Here is a 26,719-nt window from a genome sequence, read left to right as displayed (position 1 = left end):
AATGCAAAGACCATTGCACACCACCTGTGCAGACCAATGTCCAGCCAGCATGTCTACCTTCAAAAAAATGCCCCATGCTTTTTATTGACAGGAGGGACATTATATAACATGTAATATCCTTTTGGGCAGTTTGGATCAGCTGTCACAGAATCACAGAATCACTGAGTTGGAAGGGTGTCCCCTTCCACCTCTTGCCCATCCCCAGCCTGCTCTCTGTGGGAGGGCAGAATGAAAAGCAGAGGAAACATTGGTGCTGTGCAGCACTACTCAGGGCTAACCAAATCACTAGTGTGTTACCAAGACATTTGTCATAACAAGTCTAAAGTATCATGCCAGCTGCAACGAAGAAAATTACCTCCAGCCCAGACAGATCTGGTATATACACTGCAATAAAAGATGTGGAAGAAGGAAAATGCTCACAAGGGTGAATATCTTACAGACAAAAGTCTGGAAAAGCTTGGGTGAATACAGGAAATCCCAGTGTGGCACTTTCAAGACATAGGACAGATTTTAGTATATTAGTATGCTCAGTTCTTATGGTCAAAACTCAATAAAGATATTAAAAAATTAGAAGAGTTCAGAGAGCAATCTTGGTGATGATGAAAGTAACATGCTTTACTGTATGAAGTTTGTGCTAATCAAGACATTGATTAAGAGTTAAGAGAATTAGAAATTTCCTGAGGCTTCTTCCATCCCTAACTCTGGAGTTAAGGAGTTTAAGGCACCAATATTGTAACTTTGACTTTAAAAAATGCAAAACAAGCACAATATTTTTCTATGAGCAATTGCCATTGTCCTTTGGGATATGTCACTGAAGTTGTGGTTTGAAAATTTTAAACTCAGGATTTTCTGTTTGTTTTCCAAATCAGTTCTCTAATTCTGTGAGAGCTACTGCTAGCTGTGGTGAGTAAAGTGATGAATTGCAGAGAATTCCTCTGGGTAACATTGTACAGGAGGTCAGAGTATAGAATTACAATGATTCTTGCTGGTCTTACAGTCTGTCATCCATAAAATAAATTAACAGCTCTTTTGTTTTCCAGTTTCAGATTTTTTTACTCAACTTGTATTGCTTTTATATTTCCAAATCTATCTATCTATCTATCTATCTATCTATCTATCTATCTATCTATCTATCTATCTATCTATCTATTTCCTTTCTTGACCTATTTAAGTTCACACATTTTAATGATTGAGATAATTTGCAGTTTTCTATGAAGTTGATTTCTGCAATTTTTTGCAGTATTAGGACAACTGTTGCAATTAAGATGTGAAGTACAGGCCTTCATTTTCTCTCAAGTAACACAGATTTTGTATTTCCTCATTTCCAAAAGCAACTACAATTGTGTTAGTTGTAAGATATTCTCACATGTATTTATAAACATAAAATCTCAAAGACAAATCCCAATACTTAATAAACATAAACAGTTCTAGATTTAGCATTAATGTAAATAGATTTCTTTTGTTCAGTGACATTATTCTGGTTTATATAACTTAAAAAACACACAAATACTCTTTATATTGGTAATAGCAGCTATTTATTTTGCATCATGCTCTAATAACTTGCTAAAACAAATAAAAAGGTATATAAAAGCAGAGATCTTAAAAACTCTTCTTGGAAAATTTGGAATTACTGTGGAATAGTCATTGAGAACTGCATTTCTGCTAAGCCTTTGGTGTTAAATCAGAGTTGGTAAAAATATGTAATTTTTCCTAACCAGGGTTTATTTTTATTCACTGCTATATCAAGACATTTCTCTTTACGTTATTTTAACAATAATCTTTTGAAATCCTTTTTCAAGGTTACTGCTGGCCCACTGTTTTAATGAGTCAGTTTTATAATGGCAGTTTACTTAAATAGTTGACTGTGTGAGTTAAGGCTACAGCTATTTTTACCATTTTTGACTGAAGCATAATCTTGAAGCCTTTGAAAAATCTTCCAATGAAATGTGTCTTTGGCAATATACATCACTGCAAGACAAAAAAGCTGATTTGTTTGCTAGTGCCTACATCATCAGAAGATGTTAAATCTTATTTGCATTTTATACCAGATCCAGTATAGTCAGAGTACCTAGAGGAGGTTGTCAGTTCCATACTTTCACAAAAAGCTGTGAAAGCAGGAGCACTTCATGTTCACAAAAGCTAAATGAAGGAGTGCAGGCTTGGGAAGTGTTCTAAATGCCAGAACTGCTACCTTGTCATTAATTCAACATGTATTGTCCCTGTCAAGCTGTTGGGACAAGGTAGAAGCTACACATTTTTTTAGGATAAATATACTGTTCATGTACTTGCATGTTTGAATATTTGTTATGATCTATGCAGGAACTGCATAAAAAATATATGAAACTATAGCAGTAAGAGTGAAAGAATATACTGAAGGATATGAGTGTGATTACCAGTGATTCTGCTCAGGAGAAAAAAATCCTCATTTTTATAGACTTTAGTCTATAGAATCAGAAAAAAAAGAAATAGAGAGAGTTGTTTAACTCCAGTAAGTTCCTCTCTATTAAATAAGGTAGACCACTAGCACCCCAAGTGGGTTAGATACTGGAGTAACATCCAGTATGAAGCTGGATGCCAGCATTCAGATTTTTTTTAATATTCTCTTTTCATATTCCAAATGGTAACACTTTGCTTTATAATAAATGTGGGTTTGTGTTTAAAATTGTCCTGTATTAAGGGTGGGTGCCAGAGATCCTGATAAAAGCAGTTGTTGTCTTTCTCCTGAAGCAATTAATCTAAACAGAACAGTCTTTCTGATATCTGAAACACTGGCTATTTAGGTATTTCTATTCTATTCTATTCTATTCTATTCTATTCTATTCTATTCTATTCTATTCTATTCTATTCTATTCTATTCTATTCTATTCTATTCGTATTTAGGAATTTAAGGAAATGTGATTTCTTAATTTGAAAGTTATTTTGACAGCTGCTATGGAAGAGAGGATAGATGTTTAAAAATGTCTTAAAAAATATATTTAATAAATTGAAGTTAATATAATTAAACATATATATTGACAAGAGAGGGCAGGAATAAGAGTGTATTCAGCAGCCTCCTTTGGCATGTGTCTGTGCTAAGGAAAGCAGTACCCGGCCTAACTTCAACTGAAATAAATTTTTCAAAGAGCTAAGGATAAGATTCAGCACTTTCCACTCTAAGCCTGGGATTTGTTTCACTGACTTGTTTTCCTTAACTTTTATATATATATATATATATATATATATATATATATATTCACATTAAGAAAAACAGAAGCAACAAATTGTCGGACAAAAAATTTACTGCCTATACTTCTTGTCCTGGGAGTGAGAGTGCACATGATAAATGAGAGCCACGTTGCTCATATGCTACCAAGAGGCTCTTGGGTGCAGCACAGCTGAGTGCTGTGTAAGAAGCTGAATGGAACAGAACCGTGTATTAGCAGGTTAAGCTTATTTAGGAAAGATTTCTTATTGAGGTTGGGGAAAATAATGTGCTGTAGGTATTACAGGGGATGGAATACCTTGCAGATTCCATTGTAAAGGAAATTTTTCTATTTTAAACCAGGAAATGTATGTAGTATGGATGATTTTCATCTAATATGTAGAAGAAGATGAAGCAGAAAAAATTAGGCAGTTTTCTTTGTTAACAGCTTCATGATGCAGCTATGTGTTCACACATTTTTGTGAAGTGTTAATGGCAAACAGTAGTTAATGAGGTATAGAGGCTTGATGCTGTATTATATCTTGGGCAAAATGATCTGTGATTTATCATATTTGTTTTTCTATGTCCTTAATTTTTCTGTGATTAATGTGTGATGCATATGCAATGCTTTCTGTATTTTAATGAAAAAATTACAGTGTTTTTTTTTCCCCTCAAACTGGCAATGAAAAATCCTTAAAAAAAAAAACCAAAAATGAGACACTTTTAAACACAAATGTATGAACATTTTTAATGCTATTAATTTAGATCTATTATGGAAAATTCTCCTTGGATTAATTTATGGTATTATGGCTTACTGGACACCTCAGGGAATCAAGAACAAAGTTAATTGTTCCTCTGAGATGTACAATTTCCACCCTTTGCCCCTCAATCAACAGCTTGCAAAGCAGTAATTGAGAAACAAATCTGTGTGTATTAAGTTATTTTTTCTTAGAGCAGCTCTTGCTAGAACATACAGAAATAGGGGCAGCTGGCTGGTGCTGGGTTCTTACACATGCCTCTGGCTACTTGTGGAGGCAGGATGTTAGACTAGACTGATTCAGGTCTGATCCAGTATAGTAATTTCTGTGTTGCTTACCCTTAGCCTTTGTTATTCTGGGTCAGTTGATCAACACATTAGGAGCTGTAACCAAGAGTCTATCCATGTTTTGACCAACTGGTAAGGAAAAGCTTAGCAGCAGGCTGTACTGTGCCTGCTTATTCAGTGTGAAATAGAGGCACACAAGAGCCTTTGAGGGGTCGTTTCTTTTTTGTTTCTTGTTTTACGAGTGTGTGTTGTGCTAGTGGGAACTCAGGGTAACACATTCTAGACAATGTTACAGCTGTTCCTGAATGAGTTTATTAACATGTCACAGGGTTGTGTAGTTCAGGTATTGGAAATATTGTGACTGATACTGAAGAAGTTTTGAGGCAGTTAGATTCTCATATCTATCTTTACATTACTGCAAAATGTTTTGATATCACCTATATAACATTATTGCAAATGTGTTTGTGATCTGTGTTTTTCTGATCAACCCTGTGATACTCACTCTTTTGCCCTGTGAAATTGTCTATAAATTATAATTATTATTAGAAGGAATTACAACACATTTCCATTTTCTTTTGTTCATCTCTAATTATTATAACCATTGCATCTACAGCATACCATAAAAAAAGCAGTCTTACTTCATGGGAAACCTCAGTAATTATCTTAGTGCCAATGTGGCACCTTGATGTAGTATTAGCAACAAACCTCACCGATTCCTGGCATGATATAGCTGCAGATTCTTCCTGCTTCCCATTTACTGCTCAGTGTTAGCAATATTTTGGGAATGACTGCTGTGAATGGCTCAAGGCTAATTTCTGTCCTTTCTTGTTCTTGTTGATCATACTTGTGACAAACCTAAAAGTATTTTTCCTGTCCTTTACAGCAGTTAAAAATTAAGAAAAAACATCCTGTGGAAACATTTTGCCAGTTCCACACTAAATCCTGAATCTGGTTGTTAATATGCAATTCCCTATACCATGAACTTTCCTAGAGGTTAGAAATGAGAAAGATCTTTTAGGTCACCTTGTCTTCCCCTCGGTTGTACGTAGAGGGGAACTCGCATAAGGCACAGCCACGTCCCCTCTGCACTGAAAGGGAGCATTCTTTTCACATGGCATGAGTGCTTCACTGATCCTGGAAAGAAGAGAAAAGACCTCTTTCCTGTAAAGGGTGTGTGAGATGAAGTTGTAGCACGTTGGCATAAAAGGCTCTTTGTTAATTGCTATTGTGCTAATGGTGCTTTGAATATGAATGTTTTGTAAGCAAGAAACAGGCAATGATTCAGATGAGCACTGCCTCAAAGAAAACTTGAGGGCTGGAAGTGAAAGAAAGTCTTTGGCACATTGCAGTCTGTTTTTGAATGGGTTGCACAGATTCAAGTAGTCAAGACCATACATGTAATAAACAGGGCACTGAAGCTGTAGCATCTACTGCAAATTTCTTTAAAAAAAACCCCAAAAACCCACAAACCAAAACCCCAAAACCCCCAGCATTTATATTACAGCAAAGAAGCTGAAGAATTTGCTAACACATTTGTATCTGTGTGTGTTATACATAGCTCTGTCACATATGCTGAGTTGTTGATTTTGAAAAAACTGAAGTGCCTGCTTGTGCACATGGTACAAATTGAGAGTCTCCATACTATCAGACTGTTTATCTGTTTTCATGAAATTACTCTGCCATATTTTGAATATCTGGTGAATATTTCAAAGTTGATAGCTGAGAAATCTTTGTAACAGGCAGCTAAAAATGTCTACCTTTTCACTAGCCAAAATTTAGGAATTTGAAGATTATTTTAGAATACATGATATGCTGACAATGACATAAAATATCGGAATAATTTTATGTTCACTAGCATTATTAGGAAGAAGAGTAATAGATACTAATATATACATATTTCCATTCTTGAACATAAAGGAATTAAAGAGTAAGCAGGCTCTACACTTATGGAATTACGAAAGTGTTTTGTCAGTTCCACAGGAGAAAATGTACACATTATTCTATACTTTAATACAAATTATTCTGTTATTCCAGTACAACTAAAGTGGTTAAACAGGGTATCCTGCTGACCAGAGTAAAACACTGCAGTGATGTAGTAACAGCAACGTTTTTCCCTAATATCGTAGATGCATAAATACATACATACATGCTTAATAGCTTAATATCATAATTAGGCATACCGGGATAATTTAAAGGGCCATTTTGCTGTTTCAAAATATAAAAAAAAAAATGGTGGAGTTTCCCTGGGGGAATTTCTTTAAGATATTTTTTTTGTGTGTTTAAAATGTTGAGTCTAAATGAACACTTAAATAGTTCAGTATTGTACTTAAGAGAAGCATAGAGATCTAGCAGTTGTTATTTCCTAATCTGCAAGGGGCTATTTCCAAGCTGCAGATTCAGTCAAGCAGTGCTTTATTCAGAAGAACCCTCAAGAAACCCATTGCAGGTTTTGCCTGAGTCAGGATTGTGAACTTGTATTGTTTGCATTGTTACAAATTGTAGATATTTCCCCATTGCTCTTACAAAGTAAGAGTCACTTGAGAAAGCTTTTTTTCAGACAGTTACTGTTAAAAGAAAACAATTACGTTCCTGCAGATGGAGTATATTAACTTGCTTCTATTCCAGTTAGTTTTGTGGTTTATTATCTCCTGTTTGTGTCCAGTGTTGATGTTTTATTTGTTTTCCTTAAAATACTTTTGAATGTTAAAAAATAAAGAAAAGCAAGAGCAGATTTAAAATTTAGATAATTAACCTTTAGGAACAGAGAATGCTTTGTTAGAGATGTGGCTTTATTATAGCTTACAGTAGACCACTCAATCTCTTGGAGTTTACTAAAGGAAGACAAGTATACACCTACGAGAGTTAAATGAGTCCTATAGGAATAACACTAAAATCTACAGAACTGAAAAGTTTTACCTTTTCCATTGAATTGTATAAGCTACTTTAAGAGTTTTTAGAAATGTGAGCATTTCATAAAAGTTAGTAGTAGATGTCTTTCTAAAAGTTATGTTTTATGTCAACAAGAAATTGCTGAAACTGTTACAGAAATTGCTGGATTAAATTTTATGGCCTTCAAGAAAATTGTTGTTTCTGTCCTTAAAATATGTAACTCAATCATATTTCCTGTAAAGGAGTACAGTGCAGAAAAGTAGTTTTAACTCCCAATGCACTGACCTGATCAACTGCTTTGTGCCTGCTGGTCTGATTTTTAACAATTGGTGCAGTTGCTGCAGAACCACAAATGCTTACAGCACCTAATTTTAAGAATTCATGGTTTAGAAAAGTAAGTCAGAGTATATTTTCTGTGCTATTACTGTGTCCTTTGGCTCAAGCAGCCTCCACTGTGCAGCTTTTGACAGGGAACAGACCTCCTGCTTGCAAACAGAGTGGCTGTAGCATGGGAGCACATGCAGTGCCTGCCCTGGGAGAGAGGCAGCATTTCCCCCTTTTTCACCTTGTGGCCAATCCTTCTAGTCTAATTTCACAGAAATAATTTTGAAAATTAGGTTTTATGATGGTGGAAAAGATAGAGATATCAAGAAGACATCTGGCTGTTCATAGGTTTGCCGGATGTGTTCCAATATATCAAATATTGCCTCTTAGGTCAAGAAACACTATTCCTTCTTACCTGTGACTATTTCTTTTATAGAGCTCCTTCTGAACTACAGTGTTAGTATATATATGTAGTAGAATCTAGAGGAACTTTGAAAATCAATTTTTTGTTACATTAGGTACACAAAGTAAAAATGTCCATGCATTAGCTGAGTTTTAGAGATGCATTGTCTTTCTAAGGTATTTTTCTCCTAATTTTATGTGCATTATAAAAATAAACTAAAAATAGGAACCTAATGTCAATAGAAGACACTAATTTTTATTTTATTTTTATTCTTACAAAATACTGAGGTACCTACAGAGAAAGCGTGACTAAGTAATGAAAAAAACAACTGCCCAAATAAAATCCTAAATTAAGAAAATTGTGCAAGATCATAAAGTTTTGGTGTAAGGAACAATAATATTTCTGTGTAGATGAAAAACTACCTTAAAAAAAATTCACATTACCTAACCTGTCAGTCAAAAATCTTATTCTGCATAGCCATAATATCAAACAGCTGTCTGATAAGATATGTGATTGACTGTGCAGTTGAGACACAACACATCCACCTGTAACAGGATTTCCCCATGGACAGTGTACCAATACAATGCATGTTATTTAAACTAACATCTTTGCTGTATTTTAACACTTTTGTTCTTCTGTTGGTCAAACACTTGATAATGAAAGCAGAAGTCATAAGGAAAGTCCAGTTTCCAAGCTGTCTAATGTTCAACATCACAGTTCCCTATGCCAAGTTTCCTGGGTCACCGACACAAGTTTCAAAAGAATCATAAGTGCTTATATTAATTGTATTCTCTCTATGAAAAGTGATACCATAAAAATTACTCCCTTTTTCTCTGTTTTCACCTGTTTCACCAGTTTTATTTTTTTTCTTCATTCTTGAAGCATTGATTTGTGTCAAAATCATCAGCATAATTGTAGCTTATTTTTAATATTTGATGAAAGCAAAAAGTCACAGGCTTACCCCAAAAAGCATACCATTTACTGTAACACAGCATCTTATCACATGGAATAGGGGGAAAACACTTTGAGTAGGAGATAAGTACAGCTTCATTGCTGAGTTCCCTTTTCTAATACTTTTAATTGTTCTCACAGGAACAGCTTAGTCTGTTTCCATGCTAGTCATCAAGCTCATTTCAACTCAATTTGCTTCCATGTTCTGTTCATACATACATGACAAAAAGAGGGCAGAGTTTCCCTTTGCTTTAGTTGTTGACAAAGGAAGTCCATTGTACTTGAGAACAGCTGAATTATTATCTCTTTCAGTGCACAATAAAATGCTACCACCATATCACAGCAGCAATACACATGCTGACACCATACTTGGAAAGTACTAAAAGCAAGGATGGCCACAGCAGAACCACTCAGCTAAATTGTAAAATGTAGAGTACTTATTGTTTTCTTTTTCTTTTTTTTTTCTTTTTCTTTCTTTTTATAGTTTCCTTACTAAGCATGTGCAGAGTTCATTAAAGGTACCCAGTAAGGCTGGGTACATGAATTCTCTACATCTAGAGTCCCAAGAAGGACCTTGATCCTTGGTTATAATTTTAATGTGTGTTTTGTGAGCACAGAATCAGGTACTGTGCAGTAAAATGTGAATCTGCAGACAGGGTGAAGTGTCCAGTTATTCTTTGTTTCCCATATGCATGAGTATTTATGCTCTGAGTTTCAGTCTGTGTTTAAACGCTTTTTGTGAAGTTGAGTTATAACCTTCCTGCCACTTTCCTTCACTCTGGACTCACAACCTTTTATTCACAAATTTTTTCCTATGGCACTGAAAACTCTGACCATGTAACCTAGATCAAGTATAATTATTGCTGTGGCATTCTCCTTAAAATTCTTGCTTCACTGTGTATTCAGTGATTACTTTTGTATGTTCATGTTTCATAGCTAGGGGAGTTCTCAGGGTCCGTCTCCCTCTTCCACAGCTTCCCAGCCTTCTCTGCATAACATCGGGATGACAGTGGGTATCTAGTCGGTTGTCATTTGAATTTTAACCATAGTGAATCTTGTTTTCCACTGGAGTTCTCTGCTCATATCATCAGGAGGAGTGAAACTGGTATACTTAAGAGAAGAAAACCCAAAATGTTCTGGTCCTTTGCATTCACTTACCTACACTGTCGTACTGATTCTACCGAAAAAGTTGCTCAAGTTTTTGACCTTGCCCATTAGCTTCAGTAACTACTTCATATAGCTGGGATTTCTCCTCTTTTTCCTTCCTTTCTTGCCTTTTTTTATTATTATTTATTTATTTATTTTCCCTAGTATCTGTTTTCCCATTACTTTCCATTTTAACCCTTCTTGTCTATCCTGTGCCGTGATCTTCAGATTCTCTTCTTTGGCTCTGAAATTTCTGTTCCTCTCCAGTGAAATTTGCTGTTCTCAATGTGCTAGCAGCAAAGTGAAATGTGATGAAAATCTGATCTCTGAAGGATTCTTTGCTGGCATATCACTGATCAGATTTTTAGTAATTTTTACTTTGCTTACAGCACACTAATTGAATACAGCAGAGCAGAACAGCAGGGGACAGAAACAGAAAACACTGAGTCTTGACAAAAGCTTTCTCTGGGGGTAGGTGTTCCATTAGCATCTCTCATTAGACAGCAAATGCTAACTACCCACAGACAAGGAAGCAGTAAAATCATTCATAGATTGAAAACCATTGACTATGTACAACTATGGATATTCGGACAAGTGCTGAAATCCTGGGCAAAGTTGAAGGCCTGGTTGCTTATTCAAAGCACTGACATTTTAATATTTAGTCAAAAAATGCTAGTTTTGAAGAGACTAGAAGCACATGTATTGTACCTAACCAAAATGTAAATTTTATCAGTATTCATTATTTATTATAACTGTTAGGATGCTTGTTGTGACCCTGTAAAATTTAGTAAATGATAATAAATTATTTTTTTTCTGCTTAGTGGGCAGTTAGAAAATATATATTATATTTGCTGCATTACTTTTCTGAGTAACCAATTTTGCCAGTAAGAGTACTGTTTGCCAGTGAGAGGCTGAGGAGTTGAGAGCAAATGCAGAGATATATTAGAATCTCAAATGAGAGCAATTAGAAACAGAAGAATACTGGCCCTTGAAAAGTAAAACGGAAACTGACAAGAGTTGACAGTGAAGCTGATTTCTATGACACTTTATATGTTAGGATAATGCTTCAGTCATACAAATATTTGAACATCTGGATGTAGGCTAATGTAAGGTACCTATCACTATATCAGTGAGTCACGTAGTATTAAAGTTTTTCAAGAACTAAAAAGAGAGAGGCCAAAAAAATACATTCTGGTTTCTACACTAAAAAAAGGCAGGTATCATGTTCCTTGGCATTTAGTCTCATATGCTTTTCATTGTTTATTTATTTATTGTTTGGGGTATCATAATGAGGAAATTCTTCTCTTTGGAGAGACAAACAGGAAAAATGATAAGAGCTGTTGAACTGCATGAGAGTGCTCCTAGAATCTGGATTACACTTCAATTGTTATTTTTGTAATTATTTTTAAGTTGTCAGTATATATTTATTTCACAGGATCTTATGAAGATACAGAAAAACATTAAGTATATCATAAAATTGAACAAATACATGCCTTTCTAAATGCAGTAGTTTAAATTTGGTTTTACGTTTTCAAATAATTTTGTAGTAGTTTTTGCATCAGTGGTTTACTAAGCTTCCTGCATTCACTCAGTTTAATCCAACAATACCAGATAATTCAGCTAAATTCCTAGGGACCAGTCATTTAACTGGCAGTGGTGTGCCTTAGGGAGTCTTTTTTTGGGATAATATGGATGACTTCATAATTTGGAGATTATCTCCTAGGTATTACCTGCTCCTCCTACATACATATTGTACAAGGCACAATTTGCATCATTCCTGATAAAGCCAGATTTTCATTTTTTGGGAGGTACAGGTGAACATTGACAGGATTTTCTCAACACAGGGCTTGCAATGAGATTTATCCCTCAGTGGAACTATGATGGGATGAGCTGCAGGAAGAGCCTCTGCCCTGACATTTAATGTTTTACTCATGATCTAGTTACTTGGTCTCAATTTGTAGCTTCTCTGTAGCCCACAGGAGATCACTTTTCCCCATATATTTCTCAACCTCAGCTCAAGCATCCCTCCCAGTTCTGACAGCAAGAGCTAAATGATAAAATAGGTGTCTAGACATTGCCATATTGCTGTTCTTAGAACTAAAGAGTCTCTGGTCTAGATGCCCTATAAATAATTGACACAATATAACTCTGTGAATTAGCAGTGCTTCAATTCTTTTCAGGGAAGCAGAATGACTGCTGTAAAAGGTATCCAAGCTTTGTGATATTTCCTTGTTGTAAAATAGATTGACATTTGGGGCTTTTACACTATTGCAGTCAAATTGCTCTTCTAAAGACAGTTCATGATTGCAGTTTCTTAGAGTGATGTGATTCAGTTTGTCTTTCTGATGGCCTCTTTCCTGCTGCTGGAATTTAAATGTTATGTTTTTGAAAGCATATTACTTTGCATATATTTATTGTTGTTTAATTTTTTTAATGTACACATATTAAAGTACACTCTCCCTGAAGGAGGAAGGTACACAGAAAGGTCTCCAGTCTAGTGAGCACTAAAAATTCAAAAGTTTTGTTTCCAGCTGAGCAACAAATTCTCATGTGACCTTGGTCAAGATGATTAACCTCTGTGCATAATGAGGACAATCAACAGCATTTACCAGTCACAGGTAAAACTAGCTAAACATAGGAAGTTCTGCAGGATGTTTGGGGATCTCTGATAGGTACACAGTGTGTGTGTACTAAATCAGGCAGAGGAGGAAAATGGTCAGAGCAAAAAGCTAGAGTTGAAAAAAATTGAAAAAGGAAAAAATCAGATAAAATTAAAAAAAGGCTGGGAGATGAGTGGGATGATGAAACCAGTTGGGATCATTTGTAGGTGAATAATTATAAAATATGTGGTCCTATTCAATGGTAATGGGGCAAGCGAAATGCACTGAGATGAATGTGTTTGTCTATGTACTTCTAAAGTGGTGAAGCCAAAGGCATTTCTGAACCTTGGGAATCTGCTATGCTGATCAGCTTTCTTCAAAGTTCAAGGAAAACCACGTTGAAATAATACATGAAAGTCAAAGAGGAAATATTTTCTTCCATGTGTATATTAAAACTTGCATTAAATACTAAAAAAATTATTGAAAAAAATAATATGAAGAAGAACATAATTCTGTAAAAAGTATTGGTGAGCTAAGTTCTCATTTAAGAAGTATGTTTCAAAATGTTGTGTTCTGCTTGGAAGAAATTTTACCTAGTCCCTACTTTAATGTATTTTCTCTGCTACTTTTTTTTTTTTTTTTTTACTTTATTTAGGCTCATTCATCATGGTTTTGGTTATACTTTATAAATATATAAAAAATTTAGAAATATTCACTTTGCACACCACCTTTTATGCATAAAAGCAAGCATAATGTATTCTGAAATCATAAGTGTCATTATCCAAAGCTGTTTCAATCAATATTCTTATTCAGTGAAAATAAAGTACATTTTTACTTTTATTTCTTAATTCATTCCCCAACAATAAAAAAAAAAAACAAACAACAAACTGTAACAATCTGAGTGTTTTAATTTATCATATTTTAGATGGCTGTAAGCTTTTGCATTTATTGCTGCTGTAAAAGACTTATTTCCATTTTTTACTATCACAAACAGTTGATGATTTTCAGTTAAAATATTGACTAGAGATGCAGAGATTGATAATTCCCTGATTATGGGGTGAATTTGGGAAAAAGATATCTAGAAAATAAACCCGATTTTTCATAGGAAATATATCTATAATATTAAACCAGATGAGAGGCTTATTGACAAGCCTTATCTAGTTGCAGTATTTAGCAGAAAACAATCTATGGTATTCTGAAGCACTACTCAGTTGAGCAATCTTAGACTATACTGATCATGAATGGAGACTTTTTATACTAATAACTGGAAATTTATTGCAAGTTTCTCTGTCTTACAAAACAGTTAAGATCACTTTGGTGGGTAGTTTGTCATTATGTTGATACAACATCTGTTTGCATCCAATGCCTCAAAACTGTTTGCATGAAAACCTCTTGGATGGAGTCCATTTGTTCTCCAGTTCCAATGGGAAAGCAATTCTACCATGTGCTGAGCAACGTCAGTTCCCATTAACTCCAGTTTGAGTGAAGAGGCACAGCCCTTCTTAGGAGATGCAAGGTAGTGTCAGCACAGATTCTAAAGCTGAAATTCACTTCCTTGCAGAAGCTCTGCACAAAGCCTGTGCATCATTTAAGTGCCACTTAATTCTTTATAATGGAGCTCAGAGTGGATTTGAAGAAGCTGATAGGCTTTTTGCTGCCTTGTCTGCAGAGGGCTGAATTACACCCCTGGTGAATATACACAGTAAAAAGGCAACTACACTGCCTCAGGAAATACTCTATATTCCTTTGCTTTGACTAGTGCAACTCAGTTTAAATTACTGACGAAAATTCTTTGATATTATGCTGATAAAGTTGCTGTACATTTTGCTCACTTCCTATATTACACTCTCAAGCTGTGGTATAATGTGCAAACCAAAAAGTGAAGATGCAAAAATAGATGTAGTCCTGCAGACAAGAACAGGGCCTCCCTCGTGGCCCTGTGTTTGAGGGCCTGTGTGTTGGTGAGGCTCCTGAAGCAAAGCAATGAGTGGGTGGAGAAGCAGAATTAAAGGGATGTGAAAACCAGTAATGGGGAAGAGAGTAGGGGGGTTGGAAGGGGGCATGGGGGCTGAGGAGGCACAGTTTTGATACTGATCAGCTTTAAACCATGTCAGCTGGCTAGCTTTTCCCTACAAAAGAAGTTCTGATTCTCAAGGCCTAAATGCATGAACTGGTATATACACAGCAGAGAAATGTTTAGACTTTATGCTTTGTAAAATACCCTTGGTGTGTTTTAAATTTGTGTGGATATAGCCAATACCCAGAGCAAAGACCCCATGGATTTGTGATAATAGCAATAGAAACTAAGCAAACACTGAGAGTAATTCAGAGATACTTTTATAAAACAAGATTACTTCAAGTCATGTTTCCGGGAAAGCTTCCTAGCTGAGATAGTAAAGGCAATCTAGTGGATATTTCTGAGGTTTAGCTTACTATTTAGTCTTTCAATTATCCTTCATATTGTTGAAACATTTATAAAAATAGCTATTTTGATATTGTGAATTAAGAAAGATATGCATGCAATTAGGTCATATTGGGTGTTAACATTTTACTGAGCTTATTCTGTTAAGCCTGTAACTGGATGCATGCCTTCACTGAGAAAGGACGAGGCTATTTGTTACAGAGGAGGGGTTAGTCTCAAAAACTGGTATGATCCAGTTACCTGTAGAGCAGTACCTCTGGTGCCCAAGTAGAATCCACATTTCTGTGTATTATGTGCTATAAAAACCTAGGAGAATTGCTTCAAAAAATTGTAGTTATGAATCATTTCACCACTGGTTTATATACTACCTAATGAACAGTGCAAATTTTTATGTAGACATTTAGGTGCTAAAGAGGTTTTATAATTAAAATATTAATATGTATTTCAGATTGAGCTTCCACTGAAAGAAATAAGGTTTTGTTATATTGCTAGAGCTTACCAACAGTTATACCAGCGCTGAGGACACAAGTTGTTTTGTGTCAAAATATTGGAGAGGGTTTTATTAAAATATTTTAAATTGCACTTCTATTTCTTGTCATGATCTGGTGGCATTGGGAATTGCATTCTTCAGTAGTTCCAATCAGAAGAAGTCAGGCTGAATCACAGGGCATAAAGCTGCAGCTGCCACTGGGATAAATCCCTGCTTTTAGTCTCCTTGGACCCCAAATTAATTTGGTACAGCGTAAGCTTCTTGTACTCTTGTTTCACCAAGTATTTCTCCTGTAGTTCTCTCTTTGCTGGGCTTATGATTATTGAAGGTGTGTTATGTGTGCTGGTGTCACACATCAACATAGAGGAATGATCTGTGGCCCTCTGTGTGGAGCAAGTTACGGCCTTGAATCCTAGGACACTTAGGTATACATTGAAGTGGTGAAGCTTTCTTATGGTCCAGCCAAGACGTGGTGAGATGATCCCTGGAGGAACCAAGGACCATTTTCTGCAGACTGCAAGCCTTACAGTTTGAGCAAAAGTTAGTTTGGGAGATCTTAGCTTGTTTAGTGTGAGTATATGGCACCGTGCAAGTGAGTCTCGCCGTATATGTGTCTTATAAAAAGTATCCTAAACACTCCACTCTATAAATATTGTCTTCAGTGAAGAGCGAAAGAATAAGGGAATACCAGATATCAGTAATATTGTTTGCTATTCTATGGGAAGGACCCCAGATACTACAAAAGTGAACTCAGAAGGAGTAGTATTATAGTCCAGAAAGAGGTCTACAGGTATTAAAGCCCCTTCTCTCCCTACCTTGAGGAAAAAATTCTCCTTACAACTCCTTTGCTTTTAATTTATTGCAGTCAAGGCTCCTCTGTTGTTCCAAGAATACATGCTGTGTATGACCTTGACGAAATTTTGCAGAACTGGCTTGCTGGAGACACAAGCATTAAGAGTAGACACAAAACACGTATCACACCAGCTTTCTGTTAGAAACTATCCTAAATAGACTGTTTTTCCCTTGTAGCAATAGGCTGTTTGTTCCTGTCTTTTCCCTCAGTTTATTGTCTTACTCTTCATGATTTTTCCACTTTGCTTCATTCAACACCTGTCCTTCTTGTGTTCCTAGTTTCTGCCCTTGGCAATACCCCTACCATTGCAAATATCACAGAGTTTCAAAATAGCTGTCATTATACTGACCGCTCTAGCTGTTTATTACAGCTCTTCTCTTTCCACTGCATGTCTCACGTCTATTTACAGTGTAAGCACTTCAGGATAAGGACTGTCTGCTCAGGTTTGTAGAGAGTCTAACACAATGGATCCCAGTTGTGGAACACCAAAATGATTAGGTAGTATAGTAAGTCTTCAACTGTTAGCCCCCCAACAATGTTTCCTGGATTGGAAGGAGCATCAATTTAGAAAAATAGCCAGTTTCAATGTTCTTTTGATTTATAATAAAGCTGTATTTTGTTTTTTTTTTGTTAGTTTTTAACTTTGAAATTCAATTTGTTGGCACAGCAGGTGTTGTAAATAATTTTGCAAATTGCCTAGGGTTGTCTACATCATAAACTATTGCTGAATTATCAGATAATGAAAATAGACAACTCAAATGAGAAAGTGTTTAGAGATAAGTGAAATGTGAATTCTCCTGCCAATTGTTTTTGGTTTTGTTTTTTCTTCTTTCTTTTCTGTTTCGTAGCACGAATTATCAAAACAAAACAGTGGTGTGAAATGCTTCCGTGTTTAGAAGGAGAAGGCTGTGATTTGCTAATCAATAAATCAGGCTGGACCTGTACACAACCAGGAGGACGGATAAAGACAACCACGGTAGGTCACATTTCTGTTCTCTAACTTCAATTTCTTATTCACTTTAGTTTGTTGAAAAACAAGGAGTGAGATTTTTAATTGTTTTTCAGCCCTTTTATGTAAAGTTTATTGTCTCATAATTAATCTGTACGCCCAAGTGTGTATGCTGAAATGCACAGCAATTTTATCACAAAGTACAACACTGAAAAAGATAGCAAAGGAAAATGTGTAATTCCCTTGGTTACTAAGAGTAGATGTTATATCAAGGTTTTCTTATAAGACACCAGTGGCTTAACTAACATTTGTATCCAGCCTGAAGACAGTGTCTTATTGTTTCAACATACACAAACTTTCCTATGCTGTGGTAGTGTGGGGTGTAAAACTCAATGTGTGGTCTGTCAGGGTGAAAAGAAAGCTTTCACTGGGAGTTCCAAAGAAAATATTTTTGTGACTATACTGAAAAACAAGTTGCACAGATAGATCTTTAGTTTTAAGTGAGACCTACAGAAAATGTAGCAAAAGATTCTTTTTCCCAGCTTCCTTTGGCCCTGGTTTGTTGATGAATCCCTCAGTTCTCTGATCAGGTGTCTTGGGGCATATGCTTGTTGTGAAGCTGAAAGTATATACAACAATAATAGTTTCTAAGGCCTGTAATGTATCAAACAGATTTCTAGAAAATGTTCTCAAATGCCAGCAATTCTTTGACTTAAAAAATGGAAAAAATCTGAAGAGATATAATGGAGCAATTTTCTGATAGCTTGCTAGGCCTCTTGAAATTATTTCCCCTCCTTATAATCTTTTTTTAGATTTACAGGGAGCTTGAGTGTAATTTAAATAAGTGCAATTTCAAGAATATTTAGTCTTAAAAGTACTCATCAGTACGGACTAAATTAATGCCGATCATCCCCTGCACAATTTCTCTGTCTGAGCAGGAGACAGACAGCAGTATAAAACCTTTTATTGTTTTAGAATCTCTGTATTTAGAAATTTAATATGATTTTCACTTTTTTGAAAAAGGGAAACTAGATAATGCTTCATAAGATACCTACAAAACAAATTTTATGAATTGTGATCACTGTTTTTATGCGCCTGTATTTACCAGATGTAATATTCCTTATGGATAGGGCTATAAAACTAAGCTCATCTCTGAGGTCTTACTTAAATATAGTTTGCTTTTAAGTCTTTTGCATTCAAGTTATATAAGAGAGACATAAAAAAAACAAGGGAAGAAAAAGGTTTTTTATACATAAATGCCAACATTCAGGGCAAGGAGATCTAATACCATAACTTTGGCATACTTGAAATACAGTCTTAAATCTTGTTAATTCAGGAGTATTTTCTGTATCTGAGGTAAACAGAAAACCCGTGTACTGTGACACATTGCCAGGTGTCATTTTAGCTCTTTATTTGATGTTTAATGCTAATGGCATGTCTGAGTAATGCAAAGTAAGCAGAGGATCTATCCTTCAGTTTCTGTCTTTAATGAAGTGATTCAGATATGCTTTCAGATTAAACACCAGAAGCCTGATTCTGAACTCTAACTTGTCTCTATAGCTCTTTAATGCTATTGACATGAATGGAATGACTCATGAATTTGATTAATGTAAATGAAATCATAATCATGCCCCATCAGTAAAATTAAGACCACGGCAAGTGTAATATTGTAAAACAGACTCTCCCCACACAGATACATCATTGTCATTGGTAAGGAAAGATTTTGCCAGAGACAACTGTAGAACAGCTCTGAGCATAAGCCCTCATCTAACATCAAGCAGTCTTCAACAGTTGGTATCACACATGCAGATACAAAACAAACATGCAGTACTTTCCAGTCAAGCCAGACTAGCAACTCAGAGTGCCTACAGAAGCTCAGAATGCAGAAGGGGGAGAAGGGAAAAAAGACAAGAAGAAAAACAGATACAGAACCCTGCAATAAACTCTAGCCTATAATACAGTGTAGTAACATAGCAAGAATTTACAAGAAGCATGTTCTTTAGCTACTTGGTTGAAGAGTAAGCTTTGGACCATGGTAGTAGATTTGGAAACTGTGTCAGTAAGACGACTCTACGTAATGCATGACTGTGATGAAAAGGAAAAAAAAAAATCTAACAGAAACACTAAAGGACACTATTTACTGTAGCAATACTCTCAGATCAACAGCTGCTAATGCAATAACTGCTATTTCTGCTCCTAATCAGCACACATGTGTTTCCATGCACTATCATGCCATCATGGTATTTAAGTGTACTAGGAACGACTTCAGGCTGGGAAGGGCCAGAAAAATGACCACCAGATAGTATGGGAAAAAAGTGTCCAGACATACTGATTTAGTTACTGTATCCTGTTCTTAAATAGAAATAATTTTGACTGCATCTCCAGCAACCGCCAAATTAGGTCCTTCATTTTTTAATTGTCAATTTTTTAAGAACACATTCATTAATCTAATATCAGCATCCCTTTCCTGCTGATATAGTTTGCATCTTAAAGATATTTTTTGGCAGTAGGTCTTGAGTTATCATACTGATAGTAGATAGTACAGCAGAGATATCAGTGGTAAACGCTGACAATAATTTCTCACCCATACTAAAGTCAGAACAGTGTTGAACTCTGATGGACTGAGACCAGCTGTTGTGATAATGCCAGCTTTTCACATTGATTCCAGGAGGTTTTGTGGAAATGCAGCTTTTTAAGTATTGGGTTTAGAAGCAGTATGTGGAAAATTAGGACTTGTAGACCTTAGAGATGACATGAGCTCCCTTTTAAGGGAATATACTTTGAGAATACACTTGAGAATATACTTTAGGACTAATATGGTTCTTAAAAAGGAAGAAATCAGATTTGTGTTCTGTAGATGAGTTAAGCATTTTCTCTATGAAAATTCTAAGCAAACAGCAAATGAACATATCCATTGCTGTAAAACAAAGGGGCAATTTCTGTAAAATGTTTGGAAAGGGTTGCTGCTTTTTACTTTATATTTTGTGTCAAAATTGTTTACACATTCTATGCAGAGCCAGATTATTCAGCTGGCTGGCACTTTCTGTGATCACCTCTGGAAATAATGCAACCAAATCAGAATTCTCTTCTCACATAAGTAGCAGTGTTTTATATCCATTTTGTGCTCACTTTGCAGAGCTATAAATGACTACACAAGGTGCAAGGCAAAGGAAAATCAGACTCAAAGTGTACTCTAAATGGATCTGGATGTCACTTCTGCCCTGGTGTTCTTTCTACAAGGTGTGAATGAACCAAAGATTTTTCATCTGCTAAGAGGCTTTTAGAATTGAGGACTGACTGGGCTAACTGCCAATCTGTGTATTAAGAGGCTGACTGTCAATAGAAGGAAAGAATATGGCAACTTGTAAAAGAAGATAGCAAACGAAGATACTACACAGCTGTTAGCATTTTTAACATACTAAGTACTTTCATATAACAAATGTCCCTACAGTCACTTTAAAATTTCCTGCCTTTAAAAATTTCTTCTCCTTTTTCTATTCTTATTTATTTTCCAACTATTTATTAAAAATTAAGCTATATGATTTTTAAAAATATTTTTTAGTTTTAATAGTGCCAGAAGATATGCCTCTTTTTTTTAAAGAAGTTGCTGAAGGGCCTTTCTATTTGATATTTCAAGTGTAAAACTTGCTTGTGTATAGATGAGAAGATGCACAGTGTATTGTTTTTACAGGGGAGATTAATTTTTAGCACCCAAGTGTATATATGTTGTCAATGATCCATCACTACCTAATTGTTACTTAATTAATTCCTTCTTCTACATAATGCGATTTCAATGCACGGAGCTTAACAGAACATTCATGCGCCAGTTCCTCGGCAGCTAACCTTTTAAACCTTTGCGTTTTTACTGCTAAATTAGCTGAAGTGGGAAATTAAGGAATATGGAGAAGCAAAGAGAGAGCTCACAGTGGATAAAAGGTGTAATTACTCTGACATGGAGCTCAGTGCTTAGCTAGTAAAATTTACTAAGGATCTAGCTTCACCAAGGGACCTGACTTTCTTAATAGAGTTTACTTACACACAGAGCAACTTATCATTCCTCACCATTAATATAAATGACATGCTGGCTGGGTTGGAAAGGCAATTTGTTCCTTACCCTGAAAAATACAATGCATACTGGTATTGGCTGTAATTTAAAGCATAATTTTTTTCAGCACAGCTTTATCATACATATATGTATGATTAAGATAACTCAGATAAAATATACTGGTTTGATTTTTCAGCACTGACTTATGAGCAATGTGTTTTCAGTCATACCATTACATCCAGGTAAATATATATATATATATATGTATACCCATATAAATATACATATATATATATATATGTTTCATATTTGTAACATACTTGAGAATTTACTTTTTTTTAGACTGAAGATCAGCTGGAAATATCCTGAGGCCATGGTCTAATGGTCTGAGCTTGGGAACTGGGAGCCAGAAACTCCTGAGCTCTAATCCTGGCTCTGACAGTGACTCCCTCTGTGGCCTTGGGTAAGTCACTGAACCTCTCTGCCTCAGTTTCCCCAGTAGTAAAACTAAGATTAACAGTTCTTAGCTCCATATGTCAGTGAATCTGGGAGTCCTTACTTAACATTTTAAGAGGTTTAGCAATTCAGATTAATTTAGAAATAAAAATGCTGATATGTATAAACATCCTTATTGGTATTATTCCTGTTGTTAGGTATTCACATAACACTGGTATTCCTGTATTTGGCCTCACCTACATTCCAGCTCTGAGTGTTTCTAAAAATGCATTTCACATCTCCACAGCTCAGCTGATTTCATTTGGTTAAGCTGGTTTTGGAAGTATTTTGAAACCGTGCCAGTTCTAATTCTGTGTCATTCCAGGATACAAACCTACCAAAACAAGCTTTCAGGCAGCACCAGATTAGAGCAGTGAAATGTTGCATGCCTGCCATGCCAAATTAATTTTCACACTTCACTTTTGTCAGAAGTGGTCAGCTTATGAAACAGATACAATAATACCAATTCTTTACATGTCATAGCTGTTTGCTTCAGTGTCCACTCTATAGATCTGTCAGCAATTCATCTACTAAATTCCTTCACTGTCCTAATTGTAACAGGAGAACTATATCTGGACCAAGATTACAGAGGATACCTTTCAGCAGGCTGGTGTATCCCCTCACTCCAGTCCAAGTATTAGAAATAAATTAGGATCCTCAATTTTTCATTGTTTATATCCAACTGTTGGAGAATCAGAATCTTTGGCTATGTTTAACCTATGGGACTATCTTTGCTTCAAAGTCCCATGAGCTTACAGAATGTGAGTTCCTATGTCTTTGCCTTTTCTCTTTCTGTGTGTCCCTCTTCATGATGGCACTCCTGCCACTGTCTTGTGAGAGATCTTAACAGCAGCAGAAAGGGCTCTCACAAATACACTTTTGTGGTGAAATAGATAATTAACTCTTTTGGGTCAAGCTCAGATATACTCACTCTTAATGTCTAGTTGGTTGTCTAGAAATCAGGTTTAAGAAAACCTCAATCTTTATTGCCACTAAGAATCATTTGCATTCTTAAGTCCTCACGTGTTGGAGGTTAATTTTTTCACAAACGGGACAGGACTGCCAGGTGATGTGTCAGGAGTTTTTGTTTGGGTCAAGCTCACATCGATGCCACGAGCAGCAAAAGATCTCTTTGTTACAGAACATTTTATTAGTTTTTCAGCCAATAACATACTGCTAAATCTTGCAGACAATTGTTCTATCCAATCACTAAAAACACACACACATCTTCTTCAAACAATGCTTACTTGTTTGTTTTCTATTAACAATGCATAATACTCTATTATTTAGCTTGAAACCTCCTACTATCTTGCTAAGCATATTTTTCTGTGGCCTTAAGGTCTATCTTAGCCAAGCTTAAAACCTCAACTATTGTTTCATATCCTTGCATATTGTATCTTCTGTACTTTCAGGCTTTGCAGTTGCAGCTAAGTAAGTTCTCCACTTTTTCTTTTCTGAGGCTTTTTTTCATAGCTTCTGAAAGTCTTCTTACCTTTACCATTTCCCACACTCACAGCCAGTTTTGTGAGCTCTGAAACCATTGCTTCACCAAGCATTATGCATCACAAAGTCCTTTTAAACTAACTCAGGTCTCAGTAGTGTGCTTCTGAAATTATTTGATTTTCTGAGACCACACCACATAACTGGAAATTAGCCTTAAATAACTTTCATGTATTAAAACGCTGATGTGCTCTACCTTTCATATATACACACCAAACTGAGAAAGGGTAGAACATGAACACTTTCTCCAGAATACCTTTGGTAGATATTGTTGAGTTCAAAAAGTCATGATATCTGCATCTGTGACTGTACATATTAACTGCCAGAACCAGGTTACTTTTAATTAACATCTCGTTCTAATGTAAGAGCTTATCTATAGAATCAGTCCTAATCACTGTACAGCGCTTCAACTGAGCCTTTTTATAGTTTTGTATTAATCTGATGTTCTCAGTAGTAATAACATAAATTATGAGAGAAAAAAACAGTTCTTTACATGTTATAACCATGTGCTTCAATGGCCACACTATAGGTGTGTATTACAAGACTCAGCCTATTTATTTCCATGACTTACAAGATATTTTAATGCTTTGAGCAGTTTCTATTACTTTCATTTTTTACAGAAGGTATCCTAATCTAAAAATCTGACATCGACATCATCATCATCATCTTCATCATCACTGACAGTGTTGGAACTAGATTCTTTTCTGTTAATTTCCAAGCAAGGTAGTATGGGAGTTGGATGTCACAATTTGCAGAAAATTTAAATATAATGTTTCTAATGATCATATCTAATTCTTGTGTTGGAGAAGAATAGTCCCTTTAGACAATATACAAGCAGAGTGGTAGGATGGTCTTTGTGGCCCCATGTCTTAAGGACTACATGTACAGAGAAATCTAAATAGAAATAAAATCCTTATGAAGCTGAAGCATCTCCTGAAGGGGCCATAATATTCATTCAAAATACACAGGTTCTCTTGCATATTAGTAATGCTTCAACTCGTATAGTCTTTTGAAAGCTGTGCACTTCTTTGTCATACCAATGTGTTGAGACCTGCACATTCTGTTTTCCATTATCCTTATCAAAATACACTTCTTCACGTCAAATAACTGATCTTCAAGTCCTAAGCCAAAATGCTAGCAAAGATTTTGTGATTTTTGTAGGCTTTAGGTTGAAAGGAGCTGTCAGATACTTAAAGAACCACCTTAAAGAGATTAGCTGCCTTCCTCTGTCGTGAATGCTGAATACTGGTTCTATTGATATTCAGTCATCCACACTGCCTGAAAAGAGACCAAAATTTCTGCTAAAAGTAACTTCTAAAATAGAATGCTAAGTGAAATCATATCATGTTAACATCTCAAATAAATCCTTGGAAGAAATTAGGTAAATCTGGGTTTTGTTCTGCACTTTTAGAACACGTATTTTCAGATTATAATGAATTATAATATACTAATCTCTTTTGTCTTTTTGGAGTTACAGAAAATATTAATGCCTACTTCTGAATGGGCTATTTCAAAGATATTGCAATTACTGTGCAAATAAATAAACAGATTTTTTAGACAGATAGGACTTCTAGAGCTATGTTTTCTTTAAGGATTGCTATTACTTAGCTCATTTTCATATTGGGTGTTCTAGCATTCCATCCAATTTTACTATGCTACCTTAGAGACAGGCCAGCTTTAGATTCAGTGAGGTAAAACTAGTTTCTGATTAATGCTTACAAACTGTGGCTTTTCTTTGTTATATAGATTAATTTATACTTAAAAGCAGTTACTGCACTGTAAAATGAGCTACATTTTGATCCATTTGAGGTCTGAACTGTCTCTTTCAGTAAGTAAATAAAAGGTGTTTCTATACAAGGCAATAATAATATTTTTCAATCCTCTATTTAATGGGTTTGCCAAATAAATTACATATTCAGTAAAAACACCAAGCAAAACCTTTGTTGTTTTTTTTCCCTATACTTTGAAACCAGAATTCTGAAATGTAAAAAAAAAACACACCTGCACCTTGGTAAGTTCATTGACTACTATATCACAGTGTGAACCCACACAATAAATTGTGGATATATAAGAATGTTCAAGTGTTCAAAGACTTTAAAAGCTGTATTTTAAGGAATGCATAAATTGTCAAGTTGGTCCTGATAAACAGAAAATATTTGCAGTTGAAATTCTTTCTAAATTTCCTAATTTTCCAGGAAACCAATAAAATAGCTTCAATTTAAATATTCAAAGCTCAGGACAGCTATATTGGCTGGTTCAGGTATCTGCCTGGAAAATATGCAGGGCCATCGAAGAATGTATGTGAAGAGTCTCATATGAGATTTTTTTTATTATTGTTTAACACCCTGGTCACAATTTGCATTTAAATAAGCCTTTCCAAATACTGAAATAGCATGGTAACTGGTCCAAAAATAAGCATATTAAGAATTAGTACTGAGATGGACTAAAAGCAACAGATAAACCAAATTTCTATTACTAATGGTAGTATCAGGGCTTTTTGTGTTTTGACAATTCTTAGCATAACAGATAGACATTCTAAATGTGATTTAGTTTCCTAAATGTGATTTTAGTTTACCATTTTAGTGCATTCAGGTACTTAAGGGTATTGATGGCATCTTGCACAGAGTGAGCATCTGTAACATAGAACCTATAGACCAGTGCCCCTGTGGAGTGACAGCTGGAAATCAGGCAGAAGGTGCTGGTTCACTTATTGTCTGTGTTAAGCAACTAAATCTTACTCCTCATCTGCTAAATCAGACAATTTGAGACAGTGCTGTCCGCTCCTACCGTATATGCTTTGTGATAGATTGATATTGTCCGAAAATTCTGACTTCTTGCATGAATATGGGAAAATCAATTTTCATTTAATAAGTGACAGCAAAGAGAGACTATCTGAGGAAACAAACTCAAAGATTACTTGTGCAATTTCTTGCACTAAGTAGCCCAATACACTGGAAGAAAGGATTCAATAGATGCTGAGTGCCATATGGTTGAACTGAAGGGGACTACAGGATACATTGTAAGTGTGGAAGAAAATTGGTTTAATAATGCAAACAAGGAAGGAAGCTGGAAAGACTAATGCAGAACTTGATATATAGTTTAAAACACTTTTTTTGTGGGCATGTAATACAAATTTATGGAAGCTGGAAACTGGTATGTCATATCAACATCAAGAATTTAAAATGCTAAAATTCTTATACACCCATTTTGCACAGTGAAAATGTTCATTATACAAGTGTTAGAAGCTGAAGTTGTTGCACATGTATATCCATTTTGGAACATTTATTTCTTAAGAATATGCCCAGAGATTTTTGTTAAATCATGCAAAGCAAGCTAGAATTCTTGGACTGAAAAAAAAGCAAGCAGTGAATAAAGAAAATGAAAAAGGTGTTTTAGTTCAGGGATTTTTATAATAACATTTGACAC

The 26,719-nt window shown here is 35.4% G+C and overlaps 1 protein-coding gene across 2 annotated transcripts in view; it reads left to right on the top strand.

Annotated features, from left to right (window-relative positions):
• Positions 1-26,719, top strand: part of LOC131572839 (chemokine-like protein TAFA-5) — a 403,451-nt gene that overhangs the window by 310,268 nt on the left and 66,464 nt on the right. For both annotated transcript variants that reach the window (XM_058826227.1, XM_058826228.1), the window contains exon 3: positions 17,153-17,280. In XM_058826227.1, coding sequence (XP_058682210.1) covers positions 17,153-17,280 — 128 coding nt within the window. The remainder of the gene's footprint in view (positions 1-17,152; positions 17,281-26,719) is intronic.

Source organism: Poecile atricapillus, chromosome Z, assembly GCF_030490865.1.
Source record: "Poecile atricapillus isolate bPoeAtr1 chromosome Z, bPoeAtr1.hap1, whole genome shotgun sequence".
Lineage (NCBI taxonomy): Eukaryota > Metazoa > Chordata > Aves > Passeriformes > Paridae > Poecile > Poecile atricapillus.
The sequence above is the reverse complement of the archived record's forward strand: the minus strand, read 5'-3'. Positions and strand labels throughout refer to the sequence as shown.